The 21,621-nt window shown below is 32.0% G+C and overlaps 1 protein-coding gene across 2 annotated transcripts in view; it reads right to left on the bottom strand.

Moving 5' to 3' along the window:
• Positions 1–11,951, bottom strand: part of LOC114325900 (phosphatidylinositol 4-phosphate 3-kinase C2 domain-containing subunit alpha) — a 285,129-nt gene extending 273,178 nt beyond the window's left edge. For both annotated transcript variants that reach the window (XM_028274045.2, XM_028274047.2), the window contains exon 1: positions 11,509–11,951. In XM_028274045.2, coding sequence (XP_028129846.1) covers positions 11,509–11,668 — 160 coding nt within the window. In that variant the 5' untranslated portion in view covers positions 11,669–11,951. The remainder of the gene's footprint in view (positions 1–11,508) is intronic.
• Positions 11,952–21,621: the final 9,670 nt, after the last annotated feature.

Raw genomic sequence — 21,621 nt, 5'->3', positions numbered from 1 at the left:
CCTCCGAGGCTTCTACAATTTGCAAGCCATACGGATGCTGAGACTAAGGAAGATGAGGGAATTCTACAATTTACAATTCACGTCCCATCTGCTCAGCGCGGTAAAGTTCCAACGAGACTGGTTCCCTTCATACTCCACACAGAGTAAATGTAAATCAAAAATGAATAACCATTTTCAATTTCGTTGCAAAACGAAAATACAGCCGAACCATATTCCAGTCCAATCAGAGAGTGCTGCAAGCACCTCTACCGGTTTCGAAACTTATTAGTCTCTCATCAGGAGGCACATATGCTGCTCTCCCTGATCCAACCAAAACAAACCCCAGCGTGCAGTCCCGAATTGCAACGAACGAAATGGCATAGATGCCCTAGCGGCAACTGCTAGCAAAAGACTAAGTTTTCACTCTAATGGCATATAGCATATCCCACCAGAATGAAAACAATGGAAACCTTCTCTGGTAACACCTCCGAGGCTTCTACAATTTGCAAGCCATACGGATGCTGAGACTAAGGAAGATGAGGGAATTCTACAATTTACAATTCACGTCCCATCTGCTCAGCGCGGTAAAGTTCCAACGAGACTGGTTCCCTTCATACTCCACACAGAGTAAATGTAAATCAATAATGAATAACCATTTTCAATTTCGTTGCAAAACTAAAATACAGCCGAACCATATTCTATTCCAATCAGAGAGTGCTGCAAGCACCTCTACCGGTTTCGAAACTTATTAGTCTCTCATCAGGAGGCACATATGCTGCTCTCCCTGATCCAACCAAAACAAACCCCAGCGTGCAGTCCCGAATTGTAACGAACGAAATGGCATAGATGCGGCAACTGCTAGCAAAAAACTAAGTTTTCACTCTAATGGCATATAGCATATCCCACCAGAATGAAAACAATGGGAACCTTCTCTGGTAACACCTCCGAGGCTTCTACAATTTGCAAGCCATACGGATGCTGAGACTAAGGAAGATGAGGGAATTCTACAATTTACAATTCACGTCCCATCTGCTCAGCGCGGTAAAGTTCCAACGAGACTGGTTCCCTTCATACTCCACACAGAGTAAATGTAAATCAATGTTTTATTCTAATAAACTTACGTGCATAGAAATCGGCCCACCTAAAAATTTGGTCATTTTTGAAGTCTCGTATTTCCTAAACCTGTTGGCCGATTTAAGTGATTTTTTTAATATGTTATAGCCTTATTCTTCGACAATATCGCTGTTATAATATTATTGCTAAACAGCTAAGTGTTATTTTATACCGGGTGTAACAATGATAGTGTGTTTTTTCCTCAAAGTTCGGAACACCCTGTGGAATATTCTAGCGTATATAAAATATTGAAATCAAAACTCAACTGTAGCCTTAGGCTTTCTTAACATTTTGCTTTTTGATTCATTGGCTTATGTTGGATAATAAAGAAGTTAGGTATTTTAACAACTAGCAACGTTCTTCATCAATACAGGGTGTTTCTAAATAAGTGCGACAAACTTTCAGGGGAAGTTCTGCTGCATGAAAAATAATGACCGTTTCATTTATAAACATATGTCCGCAAATGCTTCGTTTTCGAGATACGGGATGTTGAATTTTTTTTACAGACGATTTATTTACTGCTCTAAAACCGGTTGAGATATGCAAATGAAATTTGGTGGGTTTTAAGTAGTTATTGCGCATATTTGACATAAAATTAAGAATTTTATATCCACCATTGGTGTGCATACGGGTCATATTACCCGGTCATTTTACCCGTATGCACGCCAATGGTGAATATAAAATTATTAACTGTATGCCAAAAAATGCGCAATAATTACCTCTTACAACCTACCCAAATTTATTTGTATATCTCATGCGGTTTTAGAGCAATAAATATATCGTCAAATTGTACGAACAAATTCAACATCCCGTATTTCTGAAACGAAGCAGTTGCGAACATATGATTATAAACCTAACGGTCATTATTTTTTCATGCAAAATTACCCCTTAAAGTTTGTCGCACTTATTTAGAAACACCCTGTATTGATGAAGAACGTTGCTAGTTGTTAAACTACCTAACTTTTTTATTATCCAACAAAAGCGAATGAATCAAAAAGCAGAATGTTAAGAAAGCCTAAGGCTACAGTTGGGTTTTAATTTCAATATTTTATACACGCTAGAATATTCCACAGGGTGTTCCGAACTTTGAGGAAAAAACACACTCTCATTGTTACACCCGGTATAAAATAACACTTACCTGTTTAGCAATAATATTATAACAGCGATATTGTTGAAGAATAAGGCTATAACATATTAAAAAAATCACTTATATTGGCCTACAGGTTTAGGAAATACGAGACTTCAAAAATGACCAAATTTTTAGGTGGGCCGATTTCTATGCACGTAAGTTTATATAAAAAACTAATAATTATAAAAATTATAAAAACATAAATACATGATTATAGTTGTACTAATGTCTGTCCCACCTTGACTTTACAGTACACGAACATATGGCAATGCAATCCTTATGGGAGTTTTAACCGCGGCGATGCCGATTTTCTTCAAAAGAATTTTCAATCGAACATTACCGTGGTCCTAAAAATGTAGGGCCCTAAAAATGTTAAATTAAAACTAACCCGTTACAGTCAATAGCATTGAAGTAAAACAATATTTTTCATTGTTTTTTTTGTGAGTGATAGTCATTTTCGAAAAGTAATCAGCAATTTTATAATCGATATGCGTAATAACTTTTTTTTGGTTGAGAATGTTAGAATATCCAACATAAAAAGTGGATGTTGTTCTGTGGTTGTTAATTTATGTATTGACAGTATAGGGCTTTTCATCGACTGTCATTTGTTTCGAGCTTCTGTCATGTGTCACATAATATTAATATATCTACGCCATACGTCTTTGGTTTGTATCATTGGTATATATCAATAACGTATGACGTAGATATATTAATATTATGTGACACATGACAGAAGCTCGAAACAAATGACAATCGATGAAAAGCCCTATAGACAGTTCTGAAGTAATGTCAAGAAAAATATAAAATAGATTGTCAGTCAAGTTTAAGTAAAGTTTTATATTGTCCTACAGTTGAGAATAAATAAATTATAATTGTTGATGGTCAGTTCATCTAAATTAAATTATAACAAAGAATATCAAATAAACTTATAATTATTACTGGTAACATTGTATTGAGCAACTGATTGTTTATTTGGAAAATTTGGATCCTAATTACAGTTTATTGTTATTCTTAATGACTGATTTCCAACCTGAAATAATTAATGTCATTTTAATGTGTTTACACCATCATTAAAATTTAGTATAAATTTTAAACTTAAACTAATTTTAGTTTGTTCATTTTTTAGTTAGTTCATTTGATTCGTTGAAGTTCATTAATTGTTAGTTAGTTCAGATACTTTTAGAAAAAAAATGTTTTAGAACCCCTGACAGCCATAAAATGTCAATAATATTAATTCCTAAGTTATCCTATAGAAAAAAGTATGTTTGCTTAAAACTTGTTTCTGATAAAATTTGGCACCACTGTTGGTCATAAGAAGTACTGTAAAGTCAAGGTGGGACACACTATTCGCAGTGTGCAATAACTCGGAGGGGATACGAGAAACGATCGTGCGCGAATAGCGGAGAAATATTGCAACTTTCTTAAATAATTCATATTGTCAATTGAAATTGTCAAATTGACGTATATTTCATACCTACTGTCATTGAAGAAAAAAAAATGTACAGCTGGTTCCAAAAAAAAAACTGATACGACTCTTAAAGCGTATTTTGTAGAAAATTGAGCAGTGTACGTTCTTCTTCTTCTTCTTTTTGTTTTTGGTCTCGCTGCAAGGCAATTACCAGCACGATTTATAGGCGATCTTGATGTAGTCTGGCTCTAAGCCATATCAAAATCGCTGACTATCTTCTTGTAAAAAGCTTTTGATGAGGTGTGATATAATGAATATGAGTTTAATTATATTTAATTTATTATATTCTGAAGAATAAATATTTATTATTTACATACTGTCACTGTTACTGCCAAATCTTAAAATTTGTCAGATAACTTCAACCTAAAAAAATGGCTGTTTGTTTGTTTATTTTATTATTTGTCTGTCATAATAAATATAATATAATGTCAGACCAATCATACACTGCTCAAAATGATCAAATCTTACTAAGAGTCGTATCAGTTTTTTTAGGAACCAGCTGTATATTACTCCACAATATTGATAGGATATGCGATTATTATATAAAGGTAAATTTATTTATTGTATTTTGCTTGCAGTACTGCATTTTAATAACTAATTTTATTTACTACATAAGTACAATTGTTTACGTTTTAATAACATAACCTGAATCTTATTTTTTCTTCTTATTATTTTTTTGGACTATGGGCTTGACAATTATGCAGTAACCATGACTAACATAATTGGCCAATATAATTAAAAGTGCGAAAAATGTTGCTGAGCGTAGAAACCAGGTGTCGCTTTGCCGAACTTGCACGGTCCCAATAGTAACAGGAAGGTTGAATTTAAGAGAAGAAATTGTAATTGTTTATTTAAATTTCAATTTTTATATGGCTTCAGGTCTCAACCAGTTAGAAAATATATCGATATATTTTGGTGTTCATTATACCGGGTGTCTGCGTAACTTTGCACCATATGGGAAACTTTTTTAATATCAATTTTACGAAAAAAAGTCATTCTTTATAAAGTGCTCTGCATAGTCTAAAACCTAAGATGCAATCATCAGATATCAAATTTTGTCAACAGTATACGAGGTATGTCAAAAAATATTAATTTCGCTCAAGAGCAAACTACCTTTATACTTCAAAATATCAAAAAATTTTATTATGAAAAGTTATTTGTAATTAAAAACCATATTCAAATATGCAATAACAGCCTTCTACGTGAAAAAAAAATTTCTGAGATTTTCCTAAATTACCGATTCCGAACATCATTTTTATTTATTAGACATGTAATAACTCTTTTATTAATAATTTTAGGAAAAAAACTTATTCTTCATAAAAATCTGTGCATGGTCTAAACCTCAAGATAAAACCATCAGTTTTCCAAGTTTGTTAATTTTATACGAGGTGTGTCAAATAATATGAATTTAGAAAGAATATAGAAAGAATTCTTTCTAAATTCATATTATTTGATACACCTCGTATAAAATTAACAAACTTGGATAACTGATGGTTGCATCTTGAGGTTTAGACCATGCACAGCTTTTTATGAAGAATAAATTTTTTCCTAAAATTATTAATAAAAGAGTTATTACAGGCCTAATAAATAAAAATGATGTTCGGAATCAGTAATTGAGGAAAATCTCAGAAATTTTTTTCTCGTAGATGGCTGTTATTGCATATTTGAATATGGTTTTTAATTACAAATAACTTTTCATAATAAATTTTTTTGATATTTTGAAATATAAAGGTAGTTTGCTCTTGAGCGAAATTAATATTTTTTGACATACCTCGTATACTGTTGACAAAATTTGATATCTGATGATTGCACCTTAGGTTTTAGACTATGCAGAGCACTTTATAAATAATGACTTTTTTTCGTAAAATTGATATTAAAAAAGTTTCCCATATGGTGCAAAGTTACGCAGACACCCTGTATATAACAGCGTCATTGTAGCAAACTTGAAACAATTTTGTTACAGATTTTGTTGTGGGTACTGAGACAGAAGAAATTAAAGGTAGAATAGTCTACATGTATCTGAAAACTTTGTAAAGATTGGTATACACTTTGACAATCATTGGAAAACTTTGACATAAAGCCTACTTTATACTTCTTGAAATTGTCAAAACTGACATTTGTTGGATGCATCTTGTATTAAGATTTTTTTAAGATGTCTGATAGTCGAACTAAACTTTCTGAAGCCGAGTATAAAAAATGAAGCATAAAAAAAAGAACTTCTTAATATGATAGGTAGATCAGTTTATGTTCGAATTAGTCCATATGGTGAGACCGCTCCCGTCTGAAAAAATTTCTGATTCGGTTTCTTTGTGGATTCCTATTCAAAAATGTCCCCTTTAAACAAATCTGAAGGGTACCGGGCGGAATTTTTGGGCAGAAATTGTTTAAACAATTTTTTCAAACCATACCAAAGATCAAATTTTTTTGCTCTGGAGCATATTTTTTTAAATTTCTTTCCGTCATTCTAAACAAGAAAGGTATCTTATGATTTTTCTCAAAAATTGATAGTTTTCGAGTTATAGGCGATTTAAAATCTAAAAAATGCGAAAATACGCATAATTTCGAGGCTTAAAAACTCATATTTAAAATATTATTTTTGAGGTTGCCAAGTACTTAAATTGTAGTTTAAACACTCATTTTCAAGATTCTGAAGAGTGATCGGGTCTAACTTCAATTTACACCTTTGTTATTTAATTGTTAAATATGCGTGTTCATCCGATTTTTTTGCCGGTGTGGCGCGCTCTATTTCAACAATATCCTATTTTCCTCCGAAATATATTTTTTTAGATTCTTTGGAAAATTCTAAATAAAATAGGTTTCTTGTCATTTTTCTCAAAAGTTAATAGTTTTCCCAAAGAATCTAAAAAAATGTTTTTCGGAGGAAAATAGTAGATTGTTGAAATAGAGCGCGACACACCGGCAAAAAAATCGGATGGACACGCATATTTAACAATTAAATAACAACGGTCTAAATTGAAGTTAGACCCGATAACTCTTCAGAATCTTGAAAACGAATGTTTAGACTACAATTTAAGATCTTGGCAACCTCAAAAATACTAATTTAAATATGAGTTTTAAGCCTAGAAAATGCGCATTTTCGCATTTTTCAGATTTTAAATCGCCTATAACTCGAAAACTATCAATTTTTAAGAAAAATTACAAGATACCTTTCTTGTTTAAAATGACCCAAAAAACATAAAAAAAATGTTCCAGAGCAAGAAAATGTGATCTTTGGTATTTGTTTAAAAAAATGTTTTAACAATTTCTGCCCAAAAATTCCGCCCGGCACCCTTCAGATTTGTTTAAAGGGAACATTTTTGAATAGGAATCCGCAAAGAAACCGAATCAGAAATTTTTTCAGACGGGAGCGGTCTCACCACATGGACTAAATTATAATTTGAGGGTGGCTTCCTAGTCGGTAATTGAAACAGTTTTAACAATTTCTGGACTAGAAATCAAAATGTCAAATATTTTTAGGTGAACATGTCTGTGATTGTCATTACAATCAACAGTGGCTATACACTATTTCACAAATATACGACTGTTTTGGATTATCCCGACAACGAATATTTTACTGTGCAAAATATGAAGAACGAAAGTATTGTTTTTCTCATGATCATCTTTCAGTGCGTCAGTTTTTCGATTTCTTTCTAACACATTAAATTGTATGTGACAGAAAAAAGGCACGTCGGTGATTACATTTCGTCAGTGACATTTATAACATTTATTCTAGTTATTCTAGTTGTCGATAGATGGCGCCATAATAAAAGAAATATTTTTTTTTACTTAGATAATAATATTACAAATATAATCTGTATAATTTATAAGACTATACAAATCAAAGAAAATACCATTTTATAAATGCAAGAAACACATTTGATTTGCTTTTACTCCAAATTGAAAATAAAATGTGACAACTGTCAGATTTAACTAAAATGTCATGTTAGAATAAATGTCATAAATGTGTATTATCACGGACTTACCCTTTTTCCTATCATTTGTTACGCACTGAAAAATGATCATAAAAAGGACAATAAATTGCAAATTACATTGTTGTTTATTGGAATAATTATTAAAGTCATTTACTTTCGTACTTCTTCTGTTGCAGACTAAAATATTAATTGTAGCGACAATCCAAAACAGTCGTATATTTGTTGAATGGAGTATAATCCATAACCTGATATCTAACTTAAGGCACACTCTCACGGTCGATTTGAGTTGATCAACTTTAGTGAATCAACTAAAATCGAATGAGAAAAGCTGTGAGAACGTATGTTTCATTTTTATTTTTTTAAATTTTATTTTTATATTAGTTTTACTCCTTTGAGTAACTAGGTTCATTTTCCGTTGGAATTTACCAGCTGAACAGACAGGGTCGTGAATTGTAAGTTTTTGAATTCCCTCTTGTCTTCTTCACTTCAGCATCCATCTGGCTTGCAATTTTTAGAAGCCATGGAGGTGTTACCCGGAAAATGGTCCAATACGTTTTCAATTAAATATCTTTTAGGAATATTTTTAATATTTTTCAATATTTTAATATTTCTATTAGGTTGAAAACTTTGACTTTAGACACCTACTCCATAAACGTCAGTTGAAATGCGGATATAAGCTCTCGGAGTTTTGTCACTTTAGGCAGAGAGCAGCAAACCTATGCCTCTCTGATGATGACTCCAACTAGAGTAAAAAATGGTCGATTTAGAGTGCTGGTTTGCGCTCTCTGTTCTAAGTGAAAAATAAGACAGTTTGCCTTCGCATTGCAACTGAATAAAAATGGTATACATTTTTATTTTTTTTATTTTATTTTATATTAGTTTTACTCCTTTGAGTAACTAGGTCCATTTTCCGTTGGAATTTACAGAACAGACGGGGTCGTGAATTGTAAGTTTTTGAATTCCCTCTTGTCTTCTTCACTTCACCATCCACCTGGCTTGCAATTTTTAGAAGCCATGGAGGTATTACCAGGAAAATGGTCCAATACGTTTTACATTAAATATCTTTTAGGAATATTTTTAATATTTTTCAATACTTTTAATATTCGTTCAACTTTCAACAAATTAATTTACAGTGATCAGAAAGTGTTATGTCCACATTTATAGATTTTAACTATTTAGAATGGGAAATAAGCCACAATATTATTAAAAAATGATTTTTATTATTCACGTTTCGACGCCCAAATCGGGTGCCGTTGTCAAATTTGACAACGGCACCCGATTTGGGCGTCGAAACGTTAATAATAAAAATCATTTTTTAATAATATTGTGGCTTATTTCCCATTCTAAATAGTTAAAATTGTAAAAATGCCACAAGAAAATAGCTTCAAAACACATTTATAGAATTATATCATAGCCACGACTGTCTTTGGAATCATAAACTGGACTATTCGCGGTGTGCAAGTACTTGGAAGGGATACTTGAAACGATTGTGCACGAATAGCGGAGAAATATTGCAACTTTCTTAAATAATTCATATTGTCAATTGAAATTGTCAAATTGACGTAGGTACATTTCATATCTACTGTCATTGAAGGTATATAAAGGTAAATTTAATTAATTATATTTTGCTTGCAGTACTGCCTCTTAACCCTTTGACTGTGGGAACCGCATATTTGCGTAATTTCAGTAGTGCACGAGATGTGCGAGAAACGCATATATGCAACAGGGCTAACCGTTTCGCTGCGGTTAGCGATTATTTGCGTATAGACAAAATATAACGTAAACAAAATATAAAATATATAATGTCATCAGATGGTTTCTGAATGAATGGGCGTGAACCGTCCACCTAAAGTGCCTCGAGCGGGATGAGGTTCCCGCAGTCAAAGGGTTAATAACTAATTTTATTTACTACATACAATTGTTTACGTTTTAATAACATAACCTGAATCTTATTTTTTCTTATTATTTTTTTGGGCTATGACCTTGACAATCATCCAGTAACCAGGACTAATATAATTGGCCAATATAATTAAAATTATGAATAAAGTTGCAGAGCGTAGAAATAGGTGTCACTTTGCCGAACTTGCACAGTCCTAATTACAAAAATCAAGAGGCTAGAGAAAATGCATTAAATATTATATGTAACGTTTTTTATGTTCTTCATTCCGTCTTAACATAATTTTTCTGAGTTGCTGAATCAGTAAACCACTAATGGTAGGGGAGCCCAAGCGGGGATTTTTGCAGTTACTCACGCACGTCAGATTATTACATGGGGAGAAACCTTGTACCCTGAAAATGTACCTCTGTCATATATTGGCTCTTAATACAGGGGAGTTCGTTAAGGGGGGGGGGGGCGAAAAAAAAATCTATCCTTAGAAAAACTCGAAATTGTCAGATTAAGATACGGTAAGTTAAGTACATGCAAAACAGTGTATATTTCAAAAATCTGGGCATAAGGAAATGGGTGGGTCGCAAAGATATACACAAGAAAAAAGCGAATATTCAGTAAAATGAATGACAGATCAAAAAATTAAAAAAATTATGCTCAATATTTTTCAAAAATCTATTGAATGATACCAAACACCACTTCCCCCGGAGAGATGTGGGGGTATGTTTAAAATTTTAAATACGAATCCCGCGATATTTCGTGAAATGAACATCAGATCGAAAAACTGAAAAATACACTTATTCAATATTTTTGAAAAATCTTTCGCATGGCACCAAACACGACCCCACACGCAGGTAGGGTGGGGGGTTACTTTAAAATCTTAAATGGGAGCCCCCATTTTTTATTGCACATTTGGATTCCTTACGTAAAAATAAGTAACTTTTATTCGAGACATTTTTTCGAATTATGGATAGATCATAGGCGTAACCAGGGGGTTTTGGGGGTTATAACCCCCCCATTGGGATGTACTTTGAGCTCTATACGCTTAACACCATAGACCTCAGAGACCTTCCAGTAGTTGTAACTCCCCCCTTTCAGGTAGTTGTAACCCCCCCTTAGGATCATCCTGGTTACGCCTATGGGATAGATGGCACTATAATCTAAAAAAAAGATTGTTGAAAATGGAAAATTAAATTAAAAATGGAAAGTCCCCACTAAAATGGAAAACTTTCGTTAACTTTTTTTGGTTTCAGGACCTACTCTTCACAACCCAATAGGTCCCCACAATGCTCGAGTGACTGCACATTTAGCATACTTTGCTCCCCTACCATAATAATATTTATACTCCAGCATAGTTATACACTTGGCGCCATTTTATTAAAACTACTTTCATCACATTTGTTCTAAATGTGTGAACAACAAACTTGGACAAATTTAGAATCTAAACATGCGAATTCGCCTTTAGATATGCCACAAGAAAACATTTCAGAACCTTATTAATTTAACAGCTTTATTTTCCCGTTTGTGTAATATTTTTCCTAGAACTATGAACTATAACATTTAAGAATCTGAGAAGTATCAGTTTTGAAGAATGTAATTCTAAATTATATGTACAAGGTATGAAGTTCAAAATACATAATATAGCATTCTGGATTACAAAACAATTTAGTCGAAAACTGTACAGTATTTGGGCAATATTGTATCTCAATTAATATAAAGATGGCTTAGTGTGAAAACCTCGTATCTCATTTTACAGAAAACTTTACAGGAGGGACTTTCAACTGAATTTCTGTATACTCTAACCCTAGAACAAGAAACTACTTTTACATATTTTTGATTCTTAGCACATTTGGATCGTTACACATAAATTTTTCACATATATTTTAGGTGAGAGTATGCAGAAATTCAGTTTAAAGACTCTCCTGTGAAATTTTCTGTAAACTGAGATAGGAGGTTTTCACACTAAGCCATGGATAATCCAACTTAGCACTACACTAACCTGATGTAAGTTTAGGCCTTGAGGAAACATTGATGGTTGTAGCAGATCTATTCAATTCCTGCAACTTTTTAGTTTTGAACTGCTCCAATGCCAAAGATTCCAAACTTAGAGCCTGTGCTCTTTCCAGGTCTTCTTGGAATTGTTTTTCATAATCTGCCATTTTAGCAATAGCCACTTGCCAAAATATTTGTTAACTCATCTTCACAAATATTGATAGTACCAAATCACAAATACCAAATCTAATTACCATTTATAATTACTTGAATATGAATAACCATTACTTAATAAGGAAACTGATATTACAAATATTTTTAATTATTTTAAATCTTGTTAAATAATTTTTGCTTCTACTTTTCGGTTAGGCTACGTATTCATGTTGTAAAGCTTAATTTGACTGTGAAAAAATAATTTAAATATAAATTATTATAAAAAATTACACAGATGTCAAATTAACAAGAACAACTTAACCTCAAAACTTAACTTATCTTTGTAGAGATGGGCAAATTTAGACCTTTGGAACTGTTATATCGATTAGTAAAATGGTAGAAATCAGAAAACTGATTTTTAAAAAAATCTGATGTTTAAAAAATAAATGCTGGTATAATATTAGATATAAAGAATTGTTAAAGTAGACAAGAATTTACAGAAATACCTACATATTTATAAAACAAATCCCATGGCATGGCAGACAATAATTATCTCCTAAACACGGACTCCCCTGATGTTTTGATACCACTGATGGATGGATTTGAGGGGTTTAGTGAAAGAAAATAAGACACAATAATGTAAATTTCCTTTTTTTTTTTAATTCGCCAAATAAAGAGATTTAAAAATTAAATAGAAAAGTAATGAATGTATAAATAAGCATTTTAAATTGCATGAGTGTGTGTTGTAGCAGTTTGGCTCATTTTATCCTAACTACACAGTTCGAGTTTAAATAAAATCTCAATTTTTAAATCGGTTTCTCAATATAAAGAGTAATTTTTAATTAAATCAATCATACCTATATTATGTGAGTTGTTTTACAGTGTGTTAAAATAAATTAAAAGTTTAAGGTGAATACCTACTTTACGTAGCTACGTACCTAAATGTAGGTAGGTATTTACCTACTTAAACGTTTATTAAAATATTACAGCTTGTATTGAATATTTCATTTTCATAATAATAATTTTACTCAAAATATCTTTTGTTTTAAATATTGTAAGTGCATCAATCTAGCGCGAAAGTTTTGAAATCTGGATTTACTTTGTACATATGTACTATCAATTTGACTAATGCTAAAACCTGATTTAAAATAATCATATTTTTGCGTTTTAAAAAAATGTAGAGATAATGAAGTTGTATATTTATTTATCTCCTTATCATTTAAAAATAATAAAATAAATCTAATGCATAGCACTTATACAGTAACTAAAATATGAGTCGATTATAGAGGTGACGATTGACGAATTCATATAGATTTAAAAATCATCGTTACTTTGTCACACCTTTATTATAAAATTACTAGTACACCTTCGTAGTAGGCAACCAATATAACTAGTTCCTAAAGGGATATGTATTGTCCTTTTCATGAGCATTTTTCAGTGCGTAACAAATGATAGGAAAAAGCGTAAGTCCGCGATAATACACATTTATGACATTTATTCTAACAATTTGAGTTAAATCTAACAGTTGTCACATTTTATTTTCAATTTGGAATAAAAACAAATTAAATGTGTTTCTTGCATTTATAAAATGGTATTTTCTTTGATTTGTATAGTCTTATAAATTATACAGATTATATTTGTAATATTATTATCTAATTAAAAAAAATATTTTTTTTATTATGGCGCAATCTATCGACAACTAGAATAATCACCGAACTAGAATAAATACCAAAGTAATCACCGACGTGCCTTATGTGGCATAGATATTCCAGTTTTCTCGTTTGTATGGTTTTTATGACTTCGCATTCCTTATTCCTCATCTTCAGCAAAACATCTTGATTTGTTACTCACTCTGTCCATGTTTTTGATGTACAAATATACTGTAAATTTGCTAGGTTATCTAGCGTGTCATCAGCGTATCGTATATTGTTAATTAACTCTCCGCGTTAATGTTCATACCAATGTTTTGATCTAAGAGCGCTTCCTGACATATTGTTTCGTTGTAGGCTATAGGTATATTGAATAGTAGTGTGGAATGCACACAACCCTGACGCACACCTCGACGAATCTCAATTTCTTCGGGTAACTCATTATCAACATTGATTTTTGCTGTTTTTGCTGGTGGATTAATACCTCTATACATATAAGGTTGACGCTCCACGAAGTGCGTGGCCGGCCAAATGGATCATTTGGTGATGGATCTCTGTTGCTATTTTGACCGCTCTGGTATTATCCATGATATTTATATGATTATTGTATTCTTTTTTGTTTATAATTAGCTCGTGCTTTTCTAGGCTCGCTGTTCTTTACTCCACTTCGCCATTGATTTCTGTACATCGCATCTTCTTCACCAAAACCTTTCTCTGTCAAGTTCCCTGCCACACAGTCTTTTAATCTTCTCCTCGGTTTTCCTCTATCTCTTCTTCCATCTAGTCTAATGTGACCACAAATCATTGCAGTCTTTATAATCTCTCTTACCAAACATCCACCGTAATATTTTTATTTTAACTACCTCCATTTTCTTTATAGATCATACGTCACCGACGTTCAACAACGCAGGTCGCACCGCACTCTTTTATATCTTGCTTTTCAGCCCTTCTTCGATTTTTCGACCACAGAGTATCTCCCTCATTTGCTTTCAGTATGGTTTACAGGTTTACACTCCCTCGTACATATCCTTCACGAGCCTAAAGGCCCGTTTTCACGCTACGTCTTAGTGCACGTTTTGTGTGATAGGTAGGACAAATCCTATACAATAAAATGTGTCGTGTAAACGTCTTGTCGAATCAAAATGAAATCCAATATACACTGGACAAAACGTACGTTTTGTCGCACGTTTTGTATGACCCACAAAACGTACAATAAGACGTAGCGTGAAAACGGGCCTTATAGGCTATAAAGACGAAGCGTTTTCACGCTTCGTCTTATTGTATGTTTTGTGTGATAGGACAAATCCTATATAATAAAATGTGACATGTAAACAGCAAAACGTAGGTACGTCTTGTCGAATCGAAATGAAATCCAATATACATAGGACAAAACTTACGTTTTGTCGTACGTTTTGTATGACCCACAAAACGTACAATAAGACGTAGCGTGAAAACGAGCCTTGTAGGCTTGTTTTCACGCTTCGTCTTATTGTACGTTTTGTGTGATAGGACAAATCCTATACAAATAAAATGTGGCGTGTAAACAGTAAAACGTACGTTTTGTCGAATCGAAAAATGTATAGGATTTGTCCTATCACACAAAACGTACAATAAGACGTAGCGTGAAAACAGCAAAACGTATGTCTTTTCGAATCGAAAAAATTAAATCCGCTTATTGACAAAACGTACGTTTTGTCGTATATTTTGTATGACTCACAAAACGTACACGAAAACGTAGCGTGGAAACGGGCTTTTACGAACATACTTCTCACGAAACCATTTTTTTCTCATACATCTCCATAGCTCGTGTCTAGGAACTGTGTCGTACGCCTTCTTCCGATCCATAAGTACCAAATGTTGCTCTGTGTTCTCCTCGCCGTATTTTTCTATCAACACTGTCTAAAAGCAAACAAGGCACCTGTTGTCCTCCTTTCTGGCATAAACTCAAACTGTACTTCTATCGATATGTCTCTCCTCTTAACTTTCGCTAAAGAATGTTCTTTAATTTGTTTGCAAGGCCATTAGCCAGATCAAAGAACAATCTGACCCCAAAAAAAATAAAGGAAGGATGGAATTTTGGAAATAGGTAGTTGAAATTGCCTATTATTATAAAGAAAAAAGTTTACAATTCTACCAGTGGCGTAACAAACTCCGTCGGGGCCCCCCCGCAGAATTTGAAATGGGGCCCCTTTTAATCCGGGAGCAGCCGCGCCGTTAGAAAAAATCCAACTTTTTATTATTTTCCGTGATAACTTAATGAACAATTTTGCAACATAACTTTCCACTTGTAAGTGTCTCGAAGAAGATTGTAGTAATGCTTAGGATTTTTTTTTAAATTTTATTTAATTTCATTTTTATTTTTTTTGGTAGAATTTATGGCTTTGGTGGGAACCAATTAGTTTTAACCTTTAACTACACGCGCTGGCGTACTTTGTACGCCAGATATAAGAATTCTACTGGAAATATATTTAAAAATTTAATTTTTGACCTTGCTTATCTCTCTAACCTATAACTGGAATGTGCTTTACAATTTGGTTTTAGTTTCGTTATAATCGGCGTTCTGGAAAGATCGTAATTTACATTTTATTATTTGTTGTTTCCGGTGGTGGACAATATACCCCAGAATTATATTACTATATAAGTTTTTTAGTCATTATGGCACAAAATATATTTATCTTTATAAACAATACTTTTTCTCCTGTAAAAAATCACATTTAAAAAAAATTTTTATTAGTAATTTTATTTATCATGGAATCCAGTTATTCCATGATTCGAGTTATAAATCCCAATTGGCTTACTGACAAGGAACTCCAAGTATTCACTGATGCCGAATAAGGTTTATAACAAACAACTAAGTGTATTTTTTCAAAAAAAAATTAATCAAATCCGCTGTTTTTAAGTGTATTTTCTTGTGGCGTACAAAGTACTCCACGCGTGTTGTTATGTTATAACTTGATGCGCGGGTAGTTAAAGGTTAAAATTGTTAGAAATAGATATTTTTAACATAACAAGTAAACAAAAATATTATAAAATTGAAATTTGTTTTAAATTCGTATTGTTAGATTTTGTTCTACGCGCGACTGCTTACGTGACAGAAGTGAGCGCGACTGCTCCCGCCTTAAACAATTACTAAATACGACTTATTTAACAAAAACTTTTTTGTGTTAGCGTTATCATTCACTGTTCATAACAACTTACATTTCTCATCTTTATCGGTATACAGACCCATTCCAAAAAAGTGTGTTTGCGTAGCTTGGAACCTATGGGAAACTTATTTATTACATATCTATATTCCGAAAAAAAGTTATTCTTCATAAAATGCTCTGCATGGTATAAAACCTAAGTTGCAATAAACAGATATTAAGTTTTATTGATTTTATACGAGGTATATCAAAAAATATTAATTTCGCACAATCGTACCTAACCACTCTTATATTTTACAATATTGAAAAATTTTATTATAAAAAGTGGTTCGCAATTAAAAACTATGTTTAAATATGCAATTATATCATTCCAGTTGAAATATTGTGAACTATAAAGGTACTTAACTCTTAGAGAGAAATTCATATTTTTCGACATACCTCGTATAAAGTTGGTAAAATGTGATATATTACGATTGAATCTTCGTTTTGAGATAATGCTGAGCTTTTTATAAAGAATCTGATAAGAATTTTATAAAGAATTTTTTCGTAAAATTAAAAAATTAATAATAAAATAGTTATTATAATTATTGTAATAAAATTATGTTGGTTATCGGTAATTTGAGAAATATTTGGAAAAATTAATTTATTATTTACAAGGATGTAATTACATATTAAAATTAAAATCGTATATTGTTAAATATAAAAGTACTTTATCCTTGAGTTAAATTCCTATTTTTTGACTTACCTCATATAAAATTGATAAGCTTTGATATCTGATGGTTTATCTGGCTTATTTTGTATCTCAGATTTAAGACAATTCAGAGCATTTCATGAAGTATAACTTTTTTCGTAAAATTGATAATAAAAATGTTTCCCATACGGTTCGAAGCCACGCAGGCATACTGTATAAGTGCTCAAAAAAATTTATTTTGAATTTTCAAATTGTAATGTCTGACAGGGCCGTAACTACCATTGGGGCAACCGGGGCAGTGCCTCGGGGCCCCCGGCGAAGGGGGCCCCGCGATTGTAATCGCGTTATACTGCCTATAGGCAATATAACGCGATTAAAAACCTACATTATAGCCGAAGAATGTAAGTAACATTATATGTAGTATATTTTTTACGAAAACAGAAAAGATGTTATATTGATGGTAAGTATTTAGCTTAAAATAATGTAATTTCAAATTTTTTTTGTGTTGGTCAACTAAAATAGCAATATGTAGGTAGGTACAGGAAACTTCAGTCATGGAGTACATTAAATTGCGTTTTCAAGTGGTTAAATATCAATTTTCCCGGACTCCTTCTGCTGGGTGATTAACCCCAGACCTCCCAGTAGGGAGGCCCCCAGATCACGTTTGCCCCGGGGCCCCCAACATCTTACTTATGGCCCTGATTTAATGACATGTTCGAATTCAGCATAGTCAAAAAGCAAATATAAACATTTTTGAACAAAGTAAAATGATGCATTCGCTGATATCTTTTAAAATTATTTAATATAAAATAGTTTTATTGTTTAAAGAATTAATAAACAATTAGAGGCATCTGTGAGTAGAACTTTTCACTTTAAGATAAGATATATAAAGTAACAGAAAATGTTTTAGAAAAATATAAGCTTGTTTGATTTTTTCCGAAACCGAAATAATGCAAGCTTTTCTACATTGACTCTCCTAAAGCGTAAGTGTTATAATTTCCTTATCTTACCGTTTATAATTGTTAATACCGTTAATAATTGTTAAATAAATGCGTACCAAACTGATGCAACTATAACCGTAAAACAACACAAACATAAATAACATTAAATGCAAACAACCAATATGAAATTACTGGCGATAATATTGTATCGAAATAATAAAAGTAGGCAAAGAAGAGAGAGAAAGAAAACCCATTTTCAGACTTAAAAATATTGTTCTTAAATTCGTCAAATTGCAATTCTAATATCTTTCTTTTACAAAGCATTATGTATATAGTTTATTGTCGCTGCCATAAAATTTCGGTAGGCCGGAAGGAATTAAGTTTCTTGATATTATGAGATGATTCACTTGGCAAATACGTCTAGTTAGAAATTTTTACGTTTTTAAATTTCAACAGACAACGTAAAAATAATATAAGAATAACAGATTTTTACATATCATATGACAAGATGGGGCCCTTAAGCGATTGGGGCCCCCCACAAGCTTCACACTGCGGGGCCCTCTTTTACGCCCCTGAATTCTACATCCCCTCCATTTTTGTAAAATGGAGGGGATTGTCCAATGTATATTTTTCACCCCCTTCTCGGGGGCGAAAAATATACATTCAAAATAAGTCCAGAATTGGATAAAATGACTAATTCTAAGCAAATTTTGTTCTATAGAGTTTTTTCCCTAAGCCAATACTTTTCAAGTTATTTGCGAGTGAATATATTCATTTTTACCAAAAAAACATGATTTTGGACGGTTTTTGGCAAATAACTCAAAAAGTAAGCATCTTATCGAAAAAAATATTCTGAGTAAAAATGTAGCTTATAAAAAAGTAAAAAAATGGTGTATGCTTAAAGTCTATAGACTAAGTAGAAGCAAAGTTATAGCTAATGAAAAGTAGGTTCTTCTTTGTCAAATTCCAAATCGAATATTTCGTGAAGTGAATATGAACGTGAAGTAACAAAAAAACTGAGCACTTTTCGGGGAAAACTCGTTACAACTTTTTTAAAGTGTTTAAAAAAGGTTTATTGTTGTTAAAAAAAAAAAACTCCTAACATTAAAAGTAAGTGAGTTACGCTCAAAATATTGTTGACCCCTTTTATTTTTTGGTAAACATAGTCGCGAAATCTCCACCTAATTAGCACCCAAATAAATTTAATTGTTACCGCTTCACAAGTTACTTTTCTTATGCATTATTTTTATATGATCTGTAAGTTTCATCGGTTTAGTGCTTATTTTTGAAAGGCTGTAGTTAAAATGGCTTGAACGAGTAACTAATCACGAGTTTATGCCAATTTTGAACAGCCATAGCATTACCAATTTTTGTCTAAAAAGCAAACAAAAAAATCCAAAATATTCATAAAATCAAAACGTACATTTTATTACTTTTTGAGATTTTTGGTATTACTAATAATTTTTAAGTTATTTTGAAAAAAACAAAGAACTTTTTTCAAAATTAAAAAAGTGTTTGTTTTAAAACCAATGAAACTTATACATCATATAAAAATTACATATCTAAGTAAAGTCATTTGTGAAGCGGTAACGATTAATTTTATTTGGGATGCTAATTAGGGGGCGATTTTCGCGATTTTTTTACGAAAAATAAAAGGGACCAACATTATTTTAAGCGTAACTCACTTTTAATGTTAAAAGTTTTTTTGAAAAACAGAATGAAACTATTTTTTTAAACACTTTAAAAAAGTTATAATGAGTTTTCCCTGAAAAGTGCTCCGTTTTTTTGGTTATTTCAGATTGAGATATTCGATTTGGAATTTGGCGAATAAGAACCTACTTTTCATTAGCTACAACTCTGCTTCTACTGGGTCTACAGACTTCATGCGTACACCATTTTTTTCACTTTCTTATAAGCTATATTTTGCTGGGAATATTTTTTTTGATAAAATACTTACTTTTTGAGTAATTTGCGAAAAACCGTCCAAAACATACTTTTTGTTAAACATGAACATACCCACTCGTAAATAACTCGAAAAGTATTGACTTAGTGAAAAAACTATTGAACAAAAGTTAGAATAAGTCATTTTATCCAATTCCGGACTTATTTTAAATGTATATTTTTTCACCCCGTATTTCCCAATTTTTGGAAAATGGAGGGGATGTAGAATTGTAAACTTTTTCTTATACAGGGTGTCCCGAAAAGATTGGTCATAAATTATACCACACATTCTGGGGTCAAAAATAGTTCGATTGAACCTAACTTACTTTAGTACAAATGTGATCATAAAAAAAGTTACAGCCCTTTTAAGTTACAAAATGAAAATCGATTTTTTTCAATATATCGAAAACTATTAGAGATTTTTTATTGAAAATAAACATGTATCATTCTTATGGCAGGAACATCTTAAAACAAAATTATAGTGAAATTTGTCCATCCCACAAAAATTTTATCGGGGATTTGTTCCTTTAAACCCTCCCCCCCCGAACTTTTGTGTACGTTCCAATTATTTCATTATTGTGGTAACATTAGTTGAACACAACGTTTTTTTTTGCCTCCTAGTATTTTTTCGATAAGCCAGATTTTATCGAAATGCGGCTTCCTTTTTAATATATTTACATCCAAATTGTATGGGAGTGTTGTTCCTTTAAACCCCCCAAATGTATGTGTACGTTCCAATTCAACTATTATTGTGGTACCATTAGTTAATCACAGTGTTTTTAAAACTTTTTTGCCTCTTAGTATTTTTTTAATAAGTCACCTTTTATCGAGATGTGGCTTCTTTTTCAAAATACACCTAAAAATATAAATTATAAGTAAATTTTCCGGTTATGAACAGGTGTCTATAATCGTACTTAAATACCAATATGTGGTGGATTCGAAAAATATTCAAAATATCTCGATAAACACTGGCTTATCGAAATAGTACTAAGAGGCAAAAAGTTTTAAAAACATTATGTTTAACTAATGGTGCCACAATAATAATTTATTTGGAACGTACACAAAAGTTAGGGGGGTTTAAGGGAACAAAACCCCCATAACATTTTTATGGGGTGCACAAATTTCATTTTAATTTTTTTTAAGATGTTGCTGCCATAAGAATGCCACCTTTCCATTTTCAATAAAAAATCTCTGAGTTTTCGATATATGAAAAAAAAATCGATTTTCATTTTGTAACTTCAAAGGGTTGTACCTAACTTTTTTTGTGTGCACTATTGTATATAGGTACGTGAGGTTCAATCAACCTATTTTTGACCCCAGAATCTGTGGTATAATTTATGACCAATCTTTTCGGGACAGCCTGTATAATCCTTCCTTTATTTTTTTGGGGGTTTTCGGAAAATTGTGTGTTTTTTGATCGGGCTACATGGTTTTTCGTTATTCTTTTTGTTGTTAAATTTAGTTGGTACCGACTATTTTGGTATGTTTCAAAATCTACCAAGACGTTTAATGTTGCTTCCTTGATGTTTTTCATTAAGAAATTACATAGGCGTAACCAGGGGGGTTTTGGGGGTTATAACCCCCCCATTGGGATGTACTTTG

Source organism: Diabrotica virgifera, chromosome 6 (assembly GCF_917563875.1).
Source record: "Diabrotica virgifera virgifera chromosome 6, PGI_DIABVI_V3a".
Taxonomy (NCBI): Eukaryota; Metazoa; Arthropoda; class Insecta; order Coleoptera; family Chrysomelidae; genus Diabrotica; species Diabrotica virgifera.
This window is presented reverse-complemented; position numbering and strand designations above follow the sequence as displayed.